This window comes from Vitis vinifera, chromosome 6 (genome assembly GCF_030704535.1).
Source record: "Vitis vinifera cultivar Pinot Noir 40024 chromosome 6, ASM3070453v1".
Classification (NCBI taxonomy): domain Eukaryota; kingdom Viridiplantae; phylum Streptophyta; class Magnoliopsida; order Vitales; family Vitaceae; genus Vitis; species Vitis vinifera.
In genome coordinates, this window is record NC_081810.1 from 390916 (window position 1) to 413344 (window position 22429).

A 22429-nucleotide genomic window follows, 5' to 3' on the forward strand; every position below is an offset into this window, starting at 1 on the left:
ATTCCTGCTTCCACTCTGATGGGGTCGTGCCCTTGTAGAAAGTTGGAAACCCTAGCCCCCTTTGGGTTGGCCCTTTCTTCACATCATGGGCTTGTTGGTTGTTATGGGCTTTCCTTTCTTCATTCTTCCTTTAGGTAGACTTTCTACTCGACTTATTGGATAAATGCGTTATTATTGCAAAAATTCAAAGTTGGAAAAAGTAAATAATGTTGAGGTGTAAAATATTTTGTTTCATATTATACTAAGAAATTTCTCCTTTCACTCTCTATTTCGATTCATTTTTCAAAACAAAAATAAGAATATAATAATAGCATATCCCTTCATCTTTGAGATCGAATCTCAAATTTACCCCCTAATTAGAAGTTTAGGAACTTTACATTATATTATAAATGAAGATAGACTCTTTAGCCACGTTTGGTTCGTTGGATATAACAGGTGATAGGATAAAAGAAAATCTTATCATTTATTCTATTCTATATTTAACCAAATATAAGATAAGATAAATAATATAATATATTATCCACCATTTTTTTTGTCTCTTCTACATGATATATGTTAATGTCTTACTAAGATATAAAATATGCATATATCATGTATCATAAATTTATTTATTTTATCTCATTTTGTAAAATAATTTTTTGTTATAAATTAAATTTACGGTGAAAAAAAGAAAAACTAAAAAAAAATTACAAAAAAATATTAGTATAAGACATATAAATTATTTTATATATTAAATAATATAATATAATATAAAAAAATTATTTGTAAAATTTAAATATTTTAATCAAAAGAAAGTATTATAATACAATATAATTTTAATTTTAAACATTAAAAATAACATATATTTCATAAATTAAATATAAATATAATATAATATAACATAACTCATTGGATATGCTACCTTACAATATCGTGTCTATAAGATGTGTATATCCAAATATATCATATCATATCATATTATATTTTAGGATATGTATTTTTTTATCTAATAGGATCTGATATCCTAGGATTTACATATCCTATCCCATTATATCTTGCTGACCAAATGTAGCCTTATAGAACTTAAAGGTGAAGAAAGTAAGAAAGTGCTAATCCATAACTTGATGGATTATTAACTTCCTACATGCTTGATCCAATGTTTAAAGAAGTGTTTGGTATGATTGTGGAATGAAAACTACTTATTCAGTTTGGAGTTCTATCTTCCAATGACTAGATAAAGGGAAGTTCATTTGATGAGCAATTAGTTTCATTTAAAAAATGGCCAATTAATGTCTGATTATATCAAGCAATTAAAGCACATATGTGAAGATAGTCTTTATGAGCTTTGTTACAATACCTAAAGATTAAGGGTTAATTTAGAGGTATGACACTTGAAGGGGCATAACTAGATGAGTAAGAAATCGAGTATTGGACAAGTTTAAAGTATGAATTGATCTTCCTGACACATATGTCAAGCTTGATTGAATTTCAATATTTGTTCCAACAATTGTTTTACTTGTGACTTACATGCTTGAAGACTATTACGATTTTGTTGCAACTTTCATTGTATCTTTTCATTTTATGCCTTAATTGAGGAGAAGGTTTTTCTTACATTTAGGGAGAAAATCAAATTTGGTATTTAGCATTGTGTAATATTTCATGTATACTAATTCAATTTATTTAAATTACAATTATTCCAGTTTTCTTCAAAATGATTATAATTTTATTAAAAGGATAATAACAGAAATATAAATTAGTTAATTTGTTTGCTCTTTAATTTTTTTAAAATTATATGAAAATTCTCATTGTTGATTTTGAATAATAATTACATAATTTTATGGATTAATATATAAATTTTATATAAGATTGTAATTTATTAAGATTATATGATTAAATTGGATTTTGACAAATTTTTTTCTTTTTGAAATGAACTCTGAAAAACCAATGATCCAATAGGATAATGTTAGAATAGAACCTTTAAAAACATGACATCACGTAGCAAATTTAGAATTCATTATTTATTTAATTATATTTCAGTTTCACTTTTATTTATCCTTAATTATTTCATGCATTATATTATATGAGCTTTCAAACCTATCATCTCTTGCATTCTACAGGACATGGGTGCATTACAAGTTGTATGAAAAATCTAAGTCATGGGTTTCTTGCATGTAGATAATTTGCTCACAACCGATTCGTGCACTTAAGCAATCCATTTGAGGTTGTAATGCACCACATTCTAATTAAATGAATGATTGGTCTTAGTGGTCAGGATGAGGTTCTCATGATGTGTGCACTAATGTGTACGGTTACATGTTGGACAAGACCTATGGTGAATCATGACATAAAACTATCATGTAGTCATGATTTCACCAAACCGCTACATTACATAGTATTTCAATCTTGAGATCATATTAGGCTTATGTAGAAGTTACTAATGGATTTAACCTACAAATGATATTTTAAAGTGATCATTCCTTATGGATTGAGTCAGTGTTGATGGAAACTTGTAGCAATAGGTATTTTCAATAGGGGTACCATGATATCTCATGGACTTTAAGACAATGTGTCATATTGGGTAATCCTAAGGATATGTGATCATGAAATTTGTAGGCTCGTAGTAATTCATTTAGTGGAATTTGACATATGTTCTTAGTGAATTAGAGTATGTCATTTGATCACATAATAGGAAGATTTATAACTCAAAGATTGTAAATGTGGTTTTGAAAGACTGATAACTTTTACCTTATTAGACAAAGGACGATCAGTTCATGAGGAGACTATATACAATGGATAACAAGTTACGAACTCGAGCATTTGGTGTCTCATTGTAATATACATACACTATTGGAGTGTAATTGACACTCTATAATAGAAAGTTGAGTCAATTTCAAAATTGGATTATGAGAGAGCTGGTATTATCTTATAGATCTCAATGGTCCACCTCATATTCATTAATAACAATACTATTTATGAGAGTTGGATGAGTTTTAGTTCAATTTTGTGCATAAGGGCATTTTAGTAATTATGTAAGGTTGTATAGGGGTAAGTAAACGATATCTTTGGACTGAACTAATTGATTAATTGGAACCTTACTAGGTTAATTAATCAATTATCAATTTTTTTTTTTTGAGTTAGATTAAGTGATTTGAGCTCATGGTAAGTTTAAACCACTTAAGCCTAATAAGAAACCTATAAATACTCATTTAAGGGTTAAGGTTTCCAAGTCTAGTCATTTTCTCCCTATAGTTTAGAGAGGGAACCTTAGCCTCAAATCCTAAGATCTCCACTATCTTAATACCTAGACTAAGGAGGAGTTATCGAGTGGCTCTAGAGTATTTAACACCGATATGATTCAATATGAGAACATTTAGATCGTAGGTATGATACTAATATTTAGATTTATGATATGTTTTTTTGGTTTTGAAAGCCATTTTTTTCCTTGCAATAGTTCTAGAGAAGCTTATGATAGAACTTCATGTACCCTAATGATCTAGGGTTTGAGAATGAAGCAATATGGGGTTCCTTAACAAGTAACACCTAAAAGAGGGTGAATGAGTATTTTTCAAAGATTTTAATACAATGGTTGAAATTTTCAATTCAATTAATCATTTGAGAATGAAAAATAATTAAAAACAATCAACCACAAACAAGACAAGGACTTTTTATTTTATTTTTTTATTTTAACTTGGAAAACCTCCACATAAGGTGTGGAGATAAAAAATAATGGGGTTTGAGATCTCAAATCAATAATTCACTATATGAGATCATAATATCTAGAATTACCTAGTAGATGTTATCTTAAGACTTACCTTTAGAACCTATACCACAATCCATGTTTGCGACATAACACCTCAAGTGCTTTAATGGATCTCGCCTCAACTTCGAAGAGGGTGAAGGTTTCCGTCAATAACTCGAAATTAGTTCAACATTTTTTTTGAGAGCTTTTGGGAATGAAAAAAGTAAGTTAGTTTTTTGAATCAGAGCGTCCAACCAAAAATCTTTTTAGGTAAGGTATTTATAGGATACAAATACCTAGTAGACTTAAATTAGGATTCTCAAAATAAATCTAATTACATTTGTAAAATTTATCCAATTTGAATTTTAAAATTAATCTAATTACATTTCTAAATTAATCCAATTTTTATTGTAAAATCAATGTGTAAAATTGGAATTCTGCCCTTGAGCGCCTTTAATTTTTTTTTAAAAAAAAAATTAAAAACATTTTTGCTTTAATATAAAAAAATTTGAGTCCATTACAAGCCTTATATAAATCCTATTAACCTTTCCAAGTCCTTTCTCTACTTACATGTGTCATTTTGGTGTATAATACAATAATATGAGTCTTCAATGAAAAGTAAGACATAATCTAGCTAGAAAAGTCCTATGTTAGAATAAATAAAACAAAATTGCTAACTTAAATTACATAACCTAATATATCAACAATCTCTTTCTTTGGCAATTTTGTGACAAAAAAATAAGTATAATCCTTCAAAACTCTCAAATGGAGTTTACATATCACTCATCCAAACCATATCATTCTAAGTCATGTCAACATTAACCATACCACATCCAATAATGATCAATTTGAACATACCTATGACCTGTACTCACTAATCAACCAAGTACTCAAGTAAAGTCCTATATGACAAATAATTATAACTCATAAATTATATCCAATCATGGTAAATTGAAATGGATGTGAGTAATGCATGCAATAAACATTCACAAAATCAATAAAATCCAATCAACCATTGATTCGTTCCCAATTGGTGTCTCAGCTGATTCATATCCTCTCAATGGTCCCTGATAGTGGTGCCATTTGATTCGTGTCCAACTGGTGTTCCTTGATTGTGGTCCTTAGGGAGTAATCAACAAAATTTATAACCTATTACACCATGTACTAGGATAGCCTTAGCTAGCATAGCATAGTGGCTCTAGGGTCGTTCACTGGGATGGGTTTTCACTTCACAATTGATATTAATTCAAAGCTGAATTGATGTCTTTTCATTTCAAGGTTAGCTTTAAAAGAAAACATAAAGATGTTTAAATGAAAAAGGTTTGGTTTTAAACTAACCAAAAATAGTAACTGATTTTATTTACAAAGAAAAGTGTTTCTTGGAGTTTAGATTACTAGGCTCAGGTTCCTCATACAAAAAGGAGAGTTCCGGTCACTTGTTTCTTTTCCTCGCATTAGAGAATTAACATATGTGGTACAGATGCTTCCCCTTAATGGGTTCAAACACTAAATTCCTCTCATTGATGCACCTTGCAATGACTCGTGCCTCTCACCTAGCATTTGTCATTCAAGGTGATCTTTAACCTTGGATTTTCCTTCTCAAGCTCGCAAGAGATAACTAATGGATGTCTCCTTGAAGTCCAAAAGCTTACCAAGTGTTGGCTATTCTAGAAAATCCTACCTTTAAACCACCTCCCAAAGGCTCGCAAGAGATAAACTAGTGCATCTCAATGGATGGAGAGCACTTGCCTTATCAAGTGTTGGCCCAGGTGAGTTAAAGGCGTTTTAAGTTAACTAAAAAGATAAAAACCATTAACGGGTCACACTTTCTTTTTATTAAAAGCTAAAAACAAAACTTCCAATTGCATAAGGAAATTTACCCAGCTTTCTTTACTCCAAGAGACGAAGAGCCTAGCCACTCATCCTCTAAGGAAAAATCCTCAAAGTTTGGTTGGATAGAAAGAAAACTAACGAGAAAATAAAAATATGAAGGAAAAACAGAGCAAGTGCCCTGTTCGTCGATTCCATATATATCGGATTACATCATATGTATCCTCCCTTTTGTAAAGGAAATTACAAACTATATATAAGAGGTTATTCACCCATTGTTCTTATTTAAAGACTAAGGAATCCTATGATAGGTGGATTACAAGGAGAGTTTGGGGATTTAGACATCAAATATCTAAAGCAAAATATCCCAAAATATCTCAAAATGTTTGTCGGAAATATCTCAAGATGTTGGTCGGAAATATCAGGAAGCTTCAGGAGAACACCGCGACACTATATACTGAGAGAAAAACTCTCCGGGTAAGCGCTATTAGAGGATCCGGATATGTCTGACCGGAGAAGTTGAAACGTCCTTCTCTCCCATCCGGTTGTGAGACATCCGAATGTGAAATGTCAGCGGACGGAATTCCTCCCTGGGTGGACTGAGCTATGCTGCGTAAGGGGGACCGTCTGCGTGTGTAAGGTGTAGGGACCTATCCGACTCAACTCCATCCAGATTCCCCAAGAGGACATGCGTCGCCATGCTATCTGGCTCAACTCCATCTCGATTCCCCAAGAGGATACGCGCCGCCATGCTATCCGGCACTCATGAACATCACACTCCGGATGATATCATATCCTATCCGGATATGTTATCCGAATCATTGACTACAGTGAGCAAGCCTTGCTACAGCCCACGTTCCGCCGCTCTCCAATGGTGTGTCTAGATGCCCTGTTCGGACATCTTTGCCATGGATTCCAAAGAACTCTCATCAATCTTGGATTGCTTTGGTGATCAAAAAGCTATCAAAACACCAAAACTTAACACAATTTGATTAGAATTGATTGCAAGGGTTCTTAATATGTTAATTGGGTTAAAAGGTAATAACTACTACTCAAATGTGTTTACAAGAGTTTATTACAAGCTATTAAATAGCACTTTTTGAGTAGTAATCAACCATCTCCTCCTTTTTGTCACAAAAATGACAAAGATGAATACGATAAAGTAGTAAAAGAATGTAAAAGAGAGACAATGAAACAAAAAGATATTGAGCGATTAAGCACTTAATACTCCAGATCAAGAGATAAGAATAATTTGAACACTCCTTTAAGCGTTCGAAATGCCCTCTTTGACATAAAAACACTAATAAATCAATATTTTAACTTCAAAAAGGCCTAGAAAGTAGTGATAGGAAAAAAAATTCAACAAGGGCTTAATTAACTGAATAAACTTGAAATATGAGAAAAAATAGAAATAAATCAAGTAAAAGAATCCAAAGATGTAATGTCCCAACAAACAAAATTGAGATATTGTATCTAGAGAAAAAATTTAATCACCATCTTAGTTTAGAAAGTAGTTCAATATCAATCGGGATGAATTAGGACTAAAATAAACTAATGATATTAATTATTAATGGTATCAACTTATTGTCTAATTCTATATCTTGAATTTGAATTCTTGGGAGATACTAAACCATGCCAAGATCTAATTAATTCACATTCAGTCAATTTAAACTAAGTTTGTTGGATTTCTATTTAACACGACAATCGTTGATCTATATACAACACAATTTTTCTCATCCTCAATTTTATATAATCATTTTATTTTGAAAAGTGGAGGCATTGTACACCATTTATGAAAAATCATATTTTCACCCATGATTGTCTTATTCCACTTAGAAAGTGTTTCCAAATTTTGCAAGTGATGACATAATTTTCTTTCAAAGAATCTTGACTTTTTTTTAGCCAATATGCCATGAATCACTTCGATAAAAAAAATATTGAACTTAGTCAAACAAAATGTGTGTTAAGTAAAATAGGCATGATGGACATTACTTCTAAAAATACAAAAACTACTTATTAGTTAGAATTAATAATTTTTGTTTACCTTGATTCACTACCTTAAGGGTGATTAAAATTATTCTAGGGAAATAAAATCAAATCTTGAGGATCCAATATATTAATCACAAGCCTTAAACTTTAGATATTTAAGTATTTACTAATAAATCAAGTAAATAAGGTATCTAGAGATACCCTAAGAAGAATTGGGATAGGCCTAGGAAAAAAGAATGGTCAATAATAGTAAAGAACCTTAGACCCACACCTAACACTCCCCTTAAGATAGATGCCCACTCTCAAACACACTAAACAGTACTAAAAAGAAGTCATTTAAGAAGAAAGGACCCTTACCAAAACCATAATGCTAGGATAAAGAATAGAGTAATACAAAAACGTCCTAGGCTATGTGACATAATGTGCTAAGTAAATTTAAAAACTCCTAAAGATTTTCTAGGATTCAAATTACTATAAGAATTTAAAGGAACATCTTTTGACTTAATTAAACCTCTATTCTAGAGATTGAGAAGGTCTTCTTTCTTTATCCAAATTTGCTTTATCCTAAGAGGTGTATTAGGAGTGCCTCTTTGATTTCTAAGCTTAGTGTTGATTCTTTTTCATTTTCCTTTGTTAACATTCATAATGTGATTTTTTTAGGAATTTTGACTTGTCCACTAGCCTTTTTAGCTAAGACTCATATCTCTCAAATATTTTGCTAAATCATCTACCTTGATTGTATCCAATTTTTTTATTTTTTTATTTTTAAGTACACCGAGAGGAAGTCCTAGAAGAGGCTATAAGCCAAGGAGTTTCCTCTTTGCTCTTAACAAAAACTATTTCTCTATTAGTGAGTCTTAATCTTGTTAATATAGCCTAGACCTCTCTTATCTTCATGAGATTTACTCTTATCAATTATTTCATTTAAATTTTTTATCCCAAGATGAAAGGTCCCACTTTTTGAATAAACAAATTTTCTTTGATAATCAATCTCTTGAGTTAGATCATTATTTCTCTCTGGAAAAGATTTATGCTCAAACTCAAGAAATCAATTTTTTTTTTAATATAATCTAACTTTTCTTCATTTAACATACCAATCTCATACTTTTGTGATTCATAGGCATGTGAGTGACATTGTATTAAATGTTGATATTATCAACCATATTTTTAAGGAAAAAAACATTCTCATCATCATCATACTCATAATCACTACCTATATCATACTTGGAATTATAGAAGCAACAAATGCAAGACAAACATTTTGGTCATACTTGTGGTTCTTAGAAGTATTGGAATCACTCTTGTTAGAGTCCTTGTCACTCCAAGTCGCCTATATAGACTTTTTGATATCCTCAAGACTAATACAATTAAGAGATACATGTCGTAGTCCTCCACAGTTAAAACATTCAATCTTTTTACCATTAGATAATCCCTTATCTTTTTCTTTAAAAGTATTTTAAGGTCTTTTGTTCTTTCCTGAGTCTTGTTTCCTATTGGTTTTTTTGTTTGTTGTAAAATTCTATTGCATCTTTAATTTGTTTTGACATTAGGGTTAGTTGTTTTATTCCTACGTATGTTTTCAGATTTTTTTTTAGGCCATTTCCCTTTATTTTTTGAAGCCTTAAAAGCCAACTCTCCAAGCTTTTGAGAATCAAGGAGCATCATTTCATAGGTTTGAAAAGAACCAACAAGTTCATCGATTCTTATGGAATCAACATCCTTGTTTTCCTCATGACTGTGACCTTAGGCCTAAATCTTGTAGGAAAAGATCTCAAAAATTTTCTAATCACTTTTAACTCAAGGATTATTTTCTCCTAGGTTAAAAAATGAATTCACAATATCACCAAGCTCTGAATGGAATGCAAAGAAAGTATGATCATCTTATATTCTAATGCTCTCAAATTTTGAAGTGAACATTTGAGTCTTAGACAACTTCATAACAAAAGTGTTCTCATGGGTTATCAAGAGGATATCCCAGGACTTCTTAGCACGTTTATATGTGAGTATCCTAAACTCGCTAGGACTAACCACATTAAAAATGTTGTAATGGACTAGAATGTTAGCCTTACTTCCTTCATTATCTAATTTGTCTCATTCTTGTTTGGCCTTAAGTTCACCAAAGGATCTTCCAATTCTATCCAATTTTAATGGTGGCCCCCATCCAAATTTTATAGTGTTCCAAACCCATCCTCCTTGCTTCTTTAAGAAGAATTTCATATGGGCCTTCCAATGGGATAGTTGTCACTATCAAAGTAGGGCGAATTAGTAATGGAAGATCCTACCCTTTATTGGTCTATATTGAATTAGGATCAATTTTTTTTTTATTATTATTAAAAATTCTTGCTTTGATACCAATTTAAAAACTTGAATGAGTGTTTTTCAAAGATTTTAATACAAGGCTTGAAGTTTTCAATTCAATTAATTATTTGAGAGTGAAAAATAATTAAAAACAATCAACTACAGACAAGACAAATAATTTTTTTTTCTTTTAAAAAGGTAGAAAACCTCTACACAAAGTGTGAAGATAAAACCATGAGTTTAGAGATCTCGAATCAACAATCCATTATATGATATTAGTACATAGAATTCCCTGGCATACATTGCCTTTATAAAACTTACTCTCTAGAATCTATACTACAATCCATGTTTGTGATGTAGCACCTCAAGTGCTCCAGTGGATCTCACCTCAACTTTTAAAGGGGTGTAGGCTCCTTCAATAACCTGAAATTAGTTCAACATCTTCTTTGAAAGTTTTTGGGAATGAGAAGGCAAGTTAGGTTTTTTTTTAATGATCAACATCCAACCAAAGATCTTTTTAGGCAAGGTATTTATAAGATGTATACAAATAGGACTCAAACTAGGATTTCCAAAATAAATTCAATTACAATTGTAAAATCAATGTATAAAATTGGAACTTTGCACTCGAGCACCCTTAATTTTTTTTTTAAATATTTTAAAAATATGTTTGCTCAATTTTAAAAACCTTGAGTCCATTACAAGCCTTATATAAATTTTATTAGCTTTTCTCAGGCTTTTCTATGCTAACTTGTGTCTATCTGATTGATCATGCAACAACTTTGAGTTTTCAATGAAAAGTATAACATATAATCTAGAAAAGTCCTATGCTAGAATAAATAGAACAAAATTACCAACTTAAATTATATAACCTAATATACCAACAAACTCTATAAATAAATATTAATCACATTGTGCTTATTCTTTACTATTTTCAACTCATATCTATAATTCATATTAAGAGTTATCACATTTTACCAATGTTGTCACTCAATTTTGCAAACTTGATGTGAACCATCTGCTTAGCTAGCTTGAACTTAGATCATTTGACTTGGATCACTTTTGGATTGCGACCTACTTAAAAGCTCTGGAGTCCATCTCTTAAGGGTCCTCGTCCTACTTCCTTGCTAGCTTCTTACACTTTGGGATCATTTTTATCCCCACTCTCCCTTTAATTTCTGTCCCCCACACTTTTAGTCTTCTACTCTATTCCCTTCTTCAACCCTGATACCTTATTATTTTTCCTCTCCTATTTCAACCTTACTTCCACCTAATATATATTTATATAAATATAACTCATTTTTAGAGTTAAAAGAAAGCATTTGCTGAATTAAGAAAAGACGAGATTTATGACATGTTTACTAAACTTTTCAAGAAAGAAAATGAAAAGAAAAGAAATCAAAATTGGAAGGTAAGTACAAAATAAAAGGAATTACAATCAAAATCAAAATTTCATTGAGGTGTTTACAATAACATTAGGAAAGGAATGAGAATGCAATTGATTTGTTTGAATTATTTACCAACGGTAATGGAAACATGATGAAATATATAATTTTTATTATAATGCTCTTATATAAAAAAATTTCACATTTATCATTATAAAGATAAAACTCATTTCTTAAACTTATTATATTTTTCTTTTATAATGCTGTTTGATTAAATAAATTTAATATGAGTAAAAAAAACTTTTTATTTATTTATTTTAAGATACATATAAATTTGCGTGAATAATTGTATTTATTTTATTTTATATTTATGATTGTCAAGTAAGAAAATGTTAAATGATTGAGTATAAGAGTGAAATTATTTCTTGAATTTATTATAACTTTTTAAATAAAAAAATCCTCCTATTATAAATTTGATATTTAATTAATTCATTCTCTCCTTCTATTAATAAAAATTATTATTCATATAACAAATAGCAACAATATGGATATTGTATTATTAGAGGCAAAATAATTAGGCAATTTACTTGCAAAATTTGATTCCTCAACTTCGGGAGATCAATCCAACTCATGAAGAAGGGTGGAAGAATGAGATCCTCAAATTTAAGCAGTGCTTCTCATTCCAAATTCAAGTAAACACAGGAATAGATAAGAAAAAGAGCCGCTAGTCCATTTTTCAATGGAATCAAGTAAACATATCATTAGAGTCTATTTCTCTATTTAAAAATGAATTAAATATGAGTTTTGAGTTGCATCTGTATAATTGAATAGTAATGTCTTTCATTTAAATTAATAAGGTAGAAACATCATAATTTTGGAAAATACTATACCAAAACTCAACCATGCGCAATACCTAGGGGTGCAACTTGGACGGGTTGGCCTGACCCAACTCAACCCAACTCGATATTTAAGTGGGTTTGGGCAAATGTTTACAATATTTAGGTTAAGCTTAGGGTTCAATTCTCTCAACCCGAGTTCAATTTGGGTTAAGATTTGAACAACCTTTGTCTAATTTGAACCAATTTAATGTTTTTATAATGTTTATATAATTTAAAATAATATTAATTTTCTTTTTATCTTGAAATTTTGTATTATTTATTATTTAAATTTTGGTATAAACATATAGAAATTAAATAAGAAAAAGAAAAAAAAAACACTATGGATGGATTTTAAATTATGCAACCCAATTAATCCGATTAATTCAAGTCTAACTCGATAAACTTGAGTTTAACCCAATCAATTTGAGTTTAACTTGACTAACCTAAGTTCAACTTGAGCTTAGAAAAATGAAGTTAGATTAGGCTAGAGTTAAGTATCTTGAATTAGAAATTAGATTAATTGTTTTTTAATTTGGTTTGGGATTGGGCTTACTATCAATCCAATCGACCGATCCACCCAAGTTGCAACTCTAACAATATATAGCATTGTCATATACCTTGAAAAGCTTGAATGACCCAAGGATGCAAGTGTGTCCTTGCTTTCATTCACCTCACTACCACAAAAGAAATTAAGAAGTATATTCTACCGATATGTATATACACCAAAACACAATAATCGACAATTAAAACAAAAATAACTGTCATCAGTATTACACACAGTATCATTCCCATCACTGAATAGTTTTTCCAAATCATAATTGTGGAAGATATATATATATAATATCCTCCACCAGTACTACAAACTTATTTTATTAAAATTTGGCCTTCATAATTGACAGCCAAACTGCAAACTTCCACACTTGCATAATAACAAAAACCAAATGCTTGGATGAATGGTCTCAAATGCTGTAAGATAGAGAATCATCAGAGTCCCCAGCATTGTTCACAGACACCACCAGTGGACTCCTCACATAATGGAACCCATCTGTCCACACTATCTCCCCAAAGTCATACCTCCCTTGAGACTTCTTCTGTGGTTTCAGAGTCACATAGTAGGTGTGTTCTTCCTTAAAGCATGAGAAAAATAGAATCCTTGGCCAGATTGATACCTTAACCCCACAAGGATTCACAATACTAACAAAGTAAACTGCTGTTTTTTTGGGTCCCACATTACGAACAGTCCTCTTGATCGTCACTGTGGATTGGAGGTTGGAAACTGTGATTGAAGGATAGTTTAGGTTTGAGATGGATTGGTCTTCTTTTGAACAGCTAACATGGGTTCCAGGAAGAACAATGGCCTTTATTTGTTCTCTGGTGTATCCAATATCGCAAAGGTAGGCAATGTAGTCACTTGCCTGCATGTCATAAACTAGCCCTGGATCCATTGCCTTCAAGGGATTTAAGTGGCCAGCACCAATGTCAAAGGGATCTGCAACTTTCCTTGATCCACCGGCTAGAATACTGTCATGAGTGCTATCCCTGTTGTAAGCTGAGAAACAGTTGAATGGTGGTATTAGGAACATATATGTAGTAGTAGCGCCGAATGCAACTTGGTTTTGTCATCAGCTTTTGGAAAAAAGTGCACGAGGAATAGATTAGGTTACTTCCTAATAGTTTCCCTATGGTCCATATAATGATTAACTTCCAGTCGTGTAGTTATTATTTACTTTAAACCCAGAAGTTCCTCATAAAAGAAATCGCCTCAATCTAACGTGAGATATCACAATCACTGAATTATGATGGTACATGTAACCATTTGTTCCTTTCATGTAAAATATTGTATGCTCTATGTTGACACGATGTTCTCATCATGTCCATAGAATTGCATGCGGGACAAAACAAATTCTCAATTCTCACACTGAGGTTGGGAATTGGTTTTTTGATGTAGGATATCACAACATCGGATATCACGGTACATGACCTAACAAAACTGAAAAACCTAGAAGATATGTCACTGAAGTCATTTAATTTCTTCTTACCGGTAGTCATGATAGCAGATTTAATGGCTGCAGGAGACCAGTCTGGGTGGGCTGATTTGATAAGGGCAACAACTCCCGTTACATGAGGGCACGCCATTGATGTCCCGGACAGAAAATTCCAGTTCACAGACCGCTTGTCACTTGATGATGGAGCTGGAGGAGTAACAGGAGGCCATGCTGCCATTATACTAGCTCCTGGAGCACTTATGTCTGGCTGTTATAGGAAGATCAAATCAAACAAAACTGGCTTATATATCCGATCGATCGATTGGGGTTCTGGCCAAAATATCATTCATCATGTAACATATATATATATATGGATTAGATAGATACCTTGAGAATATCAGATGAAACTGTGTTAGGCCCTCTAGAAGAGAAGTGTGCAATTGTGGGTGCCGGTGACTTTCCGATAGTCGTCTTACTAGGTGATATCACCACAGGTTTTCTATATCCAAAAGATTCAATTTAAGGTTTGTGAGTATCCAAATTAAAGCTTGAGTTTCATTTTATATATATATATATATATATATATGTTTGAGTACTCACGGAGCACTATCAATGTATTGACGGAGTTTAGTTCCTTGATTTTGGTTGATGCGGACAGTGGGGATTATATCAGTTTCGGCAATCTGATCAGTCACAGGCAAAGCATAGATCAACCCGGAGGCACCAATGTTCACCACTGCAACTTCTGCATAACCAATGTCGCTTGGAGTGTTGGAGAAGCATAGGATTACCATCCCTTCTGCTGTTTTATTTCGCGAATTCTCCGGAGAACAGTTCCTGGACATGATTGCAGTAATATGGAACAAGAATATCAAATGAAAGATTCACTAATATTGTCTGCATGAATGCAGTTAATTTACTAAAAGATTGATGCTACTAGGGGCGTGCATAGTTGTATTCAGTTCGGTTTTGGGCATTAAGATCAAATTGATCTGTTCTGATAAGTTTCATACATTAAGAATAGAACTAATTAAACTTTAAAAAGGAGTTAATCGATTTGGTTTAATACTAATAACCAACTTTGGTTCGCTTCAATTTGGTTTGACAATAATTTTTTTTTTTTTTTTCAATTTGGCCAAAGACCAAAAAGGTCATGATCGGGCATTGCAATCCAAAAGGTTTTGAGTAAGATTATTATAGCAAGTTCCCTTATAGCATGTTCAAATTTCATCATTGTAGCCCTTTTGAACAGTACTACTATCAAAGCTGGTCGCACAGAGAGAGGGAGAGAGAGGTTACCCGTCCCTAAAAAAGGTCCTTGCAGGAGCCAACTTCCCCTTAACTTTTTTGGTAACAAAGCCTTCTCCCTGAACACATCAGAGCTAAAATATAAGTACGACATGCATATGTGCTAGCTTCATGAGTCAATACATTTATAAATCTGGCCTGGTTAAGGGACTGATTAATCATAGTTGATTATGATGGGTGAAATATGGATTGTTTCTTATCCAGAGAGTTAAAATATATAGAGAATTTGTGTCATTTAACCACCCATTATAATGGGGAAAAGGCATGCTGAATATGAATCTTAAACGGCAAATCAAATTACCATGACAGAAATGGTCTTATCCAGTAGTATCTTGGTCGGAAATGATCGATCAATAGTTGAAGCAGCTACACAGATGCTCCATGGGGCAACATTTCCAACACTAGACGGTGCAGGCCCATCGTTACCTGCTGAGAATACCACACTAACACCCAACTGCATTGCATGAAAGGAACCGATACCCGCCTGGGATTTAAAGAATGGCCTCAGTGGTGGTCCTCCACCAAATGAGGCTGAGATCACATGAACTCCATCATGCAAAGCGTTATCAAAACCTGCCATTATATCTGCTTCGGAGCATATTCCTTCTAGGCCTTCGTTCCAACATACTTTGTACACTGCTAGCCGAGTCCTAGGCGCTCCACCCCTAGCAGTGCCTTGCCCAAAGCCAAAGGAGCTTACATTTTTAACTACGGACCCAACTGCTGTTGAGGCTGTATGTGTACCATGACCAACAAAATCTCGAGGCGACTTATAGTCGAAGGTTCTAGGGTTCACTGGCCCAAATTCTTCTTCAAACCCCTTGTGGTAGTATTGGGCACCAATTAACTTTCGATTGCAGTCCCTTTTGGGGTCAAACATTTCACCTTTAACACATTTTCCTTTCCAACATGAAGGAATAGGCCCCAAGCAAGACTCTTCCTGGAAACTCTTAGATTCTGGCCAAACACCTTATATGTCATCAATGAAGCAAATGATCAGTACATGAATAAATACACAATTAGATATACAGTTAAATTAATTATTAAACTGCATAAAATGCATATATATCTGTACCCAAATTGAAATTTTATAATAAATTAAAAAAAAATATCCATTCTCCAAGGACTAGCATTCTTTTCTATGTACATATTATTTATCTCCAAAGGGCCATTAAACTTTTCTCTACATGCATGGATTGGGTACACAAAAAGCTCAACTGCGGTCATGGAGAGGATCCCACCATAGATTTCCATGCAATATTTACATGAAATATTTGGTGAAGGAGCAACATAAGCTGGTAGGGGCACCGGCCCAGATTAAATGATTTCATGTTTTTCTTTTTTCTGAGTAGTAACCAAAGATCGACATTCATATCCCACAAATTCCAGAAAGATCAAGCAGTGCATTCATACCATGAAATAGCAGCTAGGGTTGGATTAATTGTGTGGTTGCTCTTAAACCCATTCATAAAAAAGTGAGCACTTTTTTGCATGCGAAAAAGAAACAGAAAAAGAGAAGAGTCGGCAAACTTAGGGTTTCCGAACAGGAAGAAGAAAAGGTGTCAACTGAAGTACCTGAATCAAGGACTCCGACAACTATGTCATCACCATAGGCTAGCTGCAATGGAGTCACTTCACTGCTCTCGTCCAAAGTGAGACCCATGAAATCCCAGCTTCTGGTTGTGTGCAATTTCATCGTCCTGCTCCTAAACACTGATACCACTCCTTCCATCTCTGCAATTGGCCTCTCCTTGTATTAGTTCTTCCTTAATAAACTTTACTCAAGACTTTTAAGGAAGGATCTTGAGTAGAACTAAATGGGTCATGGATAAAATTAATTTAAGCAAGAAATAAAGAAAAAGAAATAGTTAGCTCATTACTGGCTAATATGTTTGCTTGATTTTCATTGAGCTTTGCTGCAAACCCTGAGAAGCTATGCTTGTAGTGATAGAGAATGGATTGCTTTGCCGCTTCTTCACTATAAGAGGGGGAAAAAATTCAAAGAAAGACAGGAATGAAACTAAGTGAACTTCAAACAGAAAATGCTCTAACTTCAAACTTCACTGGACATCTAATTAAACGTTCATACCATTCAAACACATTAGATAGGAGTTGGTGATGGTGTTTTGAAGTGAGAAGAGGATCATGGGACTGGTTGAGCCCTAAATAGACTATGTAAACCTGTGGAAAACAAAAGCAAATCATAAAAAGATAAGATGAAATCATGATTAGAGAGGGGAATGAATAAAGTTTGAAGCACTTTTAGGCAATAAAGTTACATTAGATGTAGGTGTGGCTTGAATAAAATAGATGGAAAGTGAGAAGAATAGGCCCCAAAAACACTGAAAAGAAGAGGCCATTGTCTCCCTATGGAAGAAACACATAGTGGATTGGGATTAAATAGGGAACTAAAGGTTGGTTTATGATTTCCGAAGAAGGTGGTCAAACAAAGGATGGTTGTAGAGTGCGTGCATTAGAAGGCTATCCAAAGCTGCAAGAACACTGACATGCCTCCATGGCCATGATGATATTTTTCCTTCAAAGCTAGTTGATAAAGATGGGTATAAGCCTCTTCTTCTCTCTCTTTCTCCCATTAAACGTATTCATTAATGTAGCACTATACCGATCTAACTTAGGGGAAATTGAGACCACCTTCATGAATAGCATAAAGAGAAATGCATGTGGGCTTCATCATTTTTTCAGAATATAATCTTTTTCAGCCTTCTTCTTCTTGTGAATAATATAATGAGTTGACTAAGATAACAATATTACTGTATTAGTTCGATCTTAGAACTAGCTCAACTTGACATTTTCTGAGTTATTACTAGAAAAATGCATGTGAAGCTCATGAACTCAACCATATGGCCTTCCTACAGATCAAAAACATGTTGGACAGTTCTGACCACACTGCACAAATTTGTATCCAGAATTTAGTGCATTTTCACTTATGTGATGCTTAGAGTATAGTATGATAATAAGCTCTATAGAAGATAATTAGCTTTTACTGAAGATGCCTATGTTAGTATCTTCCTTCTTGAGGAAATGCAACCCTAGATACTTTTTGTACTAATTATAAATGATTAAATAGTTTGTCCTAGATAGCAATGGAGATGGGAATTTGATATAGTTCTTAATTACAGACTAGATTGTATTAGAAGCCAATATAAGCACATCTAGTAAGAAATCAATTCCATTGCTAGCTCGTCAGCTCTGGATGCATCTTTATGAGTGATATAATTAGGGTTTGCATCACAAATTCATGCTTTTCTCCAATCTTAGTATTTTTTAATTCTGATTAAATTTATTTTATTCCTCATTCATTTAGTTGCCCTAACATGTCTCCTATGTGTTAGGACCATGATCTAAAAGATCAAGGAACCAACCTTTGTACACAAGGATCATCAAAGGTCATTGTAAAGTTCCCATTGTACAATGAAATACTAATTTTACTTGAAAGGTCAAATTATTTGCAATCAATTGAATCATTGCTTAGCAATTTTTTGCTCTATACGTTGCGTAGATTAGATGCAATAGCGTTGCGTTCAATTGGGTTGCGTGATCGCAGGTTTAAAATCAAGGGCTCCAGCCTTACGAAGCACGCTTTACCCTCCAAGATAGACTTCACATCATTAGACCTTCTTCCATATGAACACTGAGAAGATGCTTTGTTGATAGGCATACAATTTCAGTCATGAAATCTATAATTGCTACTTCATATGCATCATAATTTTGAAAGATGTAAAGCATTCAGTTTGCTTTCATAAGCAGGGATTTCAAGTGCAACATAAAGATTAATCTCTCTTGGGCCAGTTTAAAAGTCATTTGGAGTATATGGCTAAATTTAATCCACCTTTTAGAACAATAATTTGTGTTAGAAGAACAAGAATCCAATAAAAGTTACTCCAAACTAAGCCAATTACAATATACAGTATGTGTTAAAGGTTTAATATGTATATATTTACATATATATATATATATATATATATATATATATATATATATATATATATATATATATATATATATATGCATTTGGTATCTAAAGTTGAAACAAGGATATTTAATTTTAAAACATAGGTTATACTTCACTATTGCAAGTAGAGAGCATAGATATCACATAATACTAATAGAGGAAATACGGTGTGGAACCCGCTTTCTGGCCATCTTATGACATTTTAATATCCATTTATATAGAATAGTTTGAGAATGATACTTCATTATGAAACAGTGCAAGCTGCTAGCCAGCAAAAAGCTAAGATGAAGTGATGTATAGGAAAGCAGTCTCATCTACTTCAAGGGAGAAGTTAAAATGACTTCAGATGTTGAATATATAGAAAAAAGTCTTGTATAGAAATCAGACAGCAAAGTGATATATATGATGAGAAGAAGCAGACTCTACTGGAACAGCTCAATCATATTCATTCTAATGACAAATGGAAGTTATTCTTCCAAGAAGTTGCTTCAGAGCACTGGCCTTTATTCAAGGCATGTGCATACAAGCCTTTTTCCACACTGCACAATTAGAGCATTGGTGTTTCTATGTTTCTATGGTTCTATGGTTCTATGTTTGAATATAGAAAAAGTCATGCATAGAAATCAGATACCAAAGCAATATATACAATGAGAAGAAGAGACTCTACAGGAACAGCCCAATCATGTTCATTCTAGAGACAAATGGAAGGTATTCTTCCAAGAAGTTGCTTCAGAGCACTGGCATTTATCTAAGGCATGATCTGAGGCATGTGCATGCAAGCCTTTTTCTATTGTGTACAATGAGAGCATTGATGTTTCTATGTTTGTCTCATTTTAATTCAAGAGATGAAGGAGCTAGCTACTCTCATTTACTTGGCTTTTGGGGATTCAGCAGTCCCTTTAAAGCTATGATCACCAAAGTTTTGCTTTACAATAAGATTGTTAGCTATAGGGGAACCATGCAAAAAAAAAAAAAAATCCAAAATAACCTTTTGGCTCCAGCTCCACCTCAATGACTATCAAGCACAATTAGCATGCTGGATCTTCATTGAAGAGGTGGGACCAAGTTTGAGATCTTTTGAACATCCAAATCCGTCTAGGCGACATAGAGTTATAACCCCAGGGCATCGATCTGAGTCATGATTGATCCTCCATACATGAATTTAGTCTTCTCTTAGTGAAAAAGTACTTTATCATTGCAATATATATTAAGATGCAACAAACAGTTACTGTAGTGTTTCTCATCATCCAAGGCAAGGTTAGCATTTATGATAATTATAATAGAGGACTATGATTGATTATACTTCTATGTAATTAGGACTCTTCTATTCTCTACACAAATGGTCATAATTAAGTAATAATCCATTATTAATGATAGAAATGCATTGACTCAAAGAGGAGAAATGCCAAACCAGCTAGTGGTCATCTTGCTTTTTCATCCATAATATGTTAATCTGCATATGGTCATCTCTAGGGTTTTTAGTACTCTAGGGGAAAAAAAAGCATGGAGGAAGGCCATAGAGAATTTTAATGGACCCATCATTCATTTGCATATTCTTTTCAATTAGAGTTCTACAAGGTATCTTAAAGTGCTAACTTCTTAAACCTTTCAGAAGAATGAGTGTAAGCAACAGCCATAAGGTGTGGGACATTGATGAGCTCAGCTTTTCACTGTAATTCCAAGTTTAACTGATTGCAACCCTTAAAACAATTAATCCATAGTTTGGTAGAGACATCTTTAGGAATGATGGCCCCATGACAATTTTTATTGAGCTTACTGCCAAAATTAGAGAATGATTTGGTCATAGGCCATGCAATAAAAATTAATAATGCCCGTTCCCTAGTGCAGTTGCATTGTCTTAAGTAGGGTCGTTATTGTACTATACAGGCCCTACCTCTCTGTCATGTGATTTGTTCATCCTTACAACAGGCAGCAGGTTTTGATCAATGAACAATGAACAAGACAAAAATTGTTTCATGCTTTCGGCTAAAAAGCTACTGCCTCTTTTATCCTGCTAAATATGCATTCAAAATCCTACTGAAACCTTGTCAATTTTATCCCTTTTCCTTATCATTTCTATTGCCAGTCAAAAGTTGTAGCAAACATGATGCCCTTTCCACCGAATTCATGGAGGAATGATTGATCTTCTGCAAAGTACACTTGTGTTTGAACTTCTTATTTATCCCAAGCAAAAGAGTAATTATCTTAACACTCAACAAGAAAATGTTCTCCCGCAGTATTGCCCGTGTCTGTCAATACCTTTCTTTCCATTAGTATTTCTGTTTGTATTATTCCAACTTCTTCTCAAGTAAATAATAGAAACATCTAGAATTAATTGACAAGAAGAAAATGTTTTTGAGTAAAACTTGAGGCAGATATGATTTCCTCTCCATTGAATCCATGGATGCGTGATTGGCCATCTGCCAAAATATGTTTGTGCTTGAACCACTTGTGTTTTTCAACAAAGAACATAAAAGAGTAATTGATTATCGACACAGCTTAACACACGGAACAAGATAACATTTCTTGCAATAATGCCTCCGAGCGTGATCACTTTTCTTCAACTTACTATTCTCAACCAGACAACATTCAAAGAAATTAACAACTTGGCATTCAACAAGAAAATTAATGTTTTCTAGTAAAAAGTTGAGGCAAGCATGATTGTCTTTCCACCAAATCCAAGTCTAACTTGCAGACGGTAAATCATGCATCCATGGATTTAGTATGCTTCTACCTTGTATTCTCAACCAGATCACAACATTTGAAAGAAACATCTTGACATTCAACAGGAACTGGGTTTCACCTAAAAGAATCAAGGCAAACATGGTTTCTTTACCACTGACTTCATGGATTCATAACATGTACAGCTAGATTATCTCCAATGGATGCTTCAAAACTTCTTATAATATCAACCAACCTGCTTTGAAAGGCAGAAAAATGTTTTCTTGCAATAATATATGCCTGTTTCTGTCCACACTGTTTTCTCATTAACATGCTATAGTGTTCTAACTTTTCTTTTTCTCAACCTACCAACATATATCTGTAAGAAACATCTAGATGTACATTCG

At 33.1% G+C, this 22429-nt stretch overlaps 1 protein-coding gene across 1 annotated transcript; it reads right to left on the reverse strand.

Annotated features, from left to right (window-relative positions):
- Window positions 1-12838: 12838 nt before the first annotated feature.
- Window positions 12839-17787, reverse strand: LOC100265607 (subtilisin-like protease SBT3.18). The gene is made up of 10 exons (XM_010653097.3): window positions 17668-17787; window positions 17478-17569; window positions 17269-17366; window positions 16964-17122; window positions 15690-16357; window positions 15380-15447; window positions 14681-14917; window positions 14468-14579; window positions 14135-14348; window positions 12839-13644 (listed from the first exon to the last, which is right to left on the reverse strand). Exons 1-10 carry the CDS (start codon window positions 17770-17772, stop codon window positions 13055-13057), a joined length of 2343 nt encoding a protein of 780 aa, XP_010651399.1. The 5' UTR covers window positions 17773-17787; the 3' UTR covers window positions 12839-13054.
- Between the last annotated feature and the right edge of the window lie 4642 nt (window positions 17788-22429).

Coding starts and splice junctions, on each gene's coding strand:
- LOC100265607 (XM_010653097.3), bottom strand. CDS start 17,772: ATGTGTTTCTTCCATAGGGAGACAATGGCCTCTTCTTTTCAGTGTTTT. Junction 17,367..17,477: donor CTATCTAATGTGTTTGAATG/GTATGAACGTTT, acceptor CCCCTCTTATAG/TGAAGAAGCGGCAAAGCAAT. Junction 14,918..15,379: donor AGGACCTTTTTTAGGGACGG/GTAACCTCTCTC, acceptor AATCATGTCCAG/GAACTGTTCTCCGGAGAATT.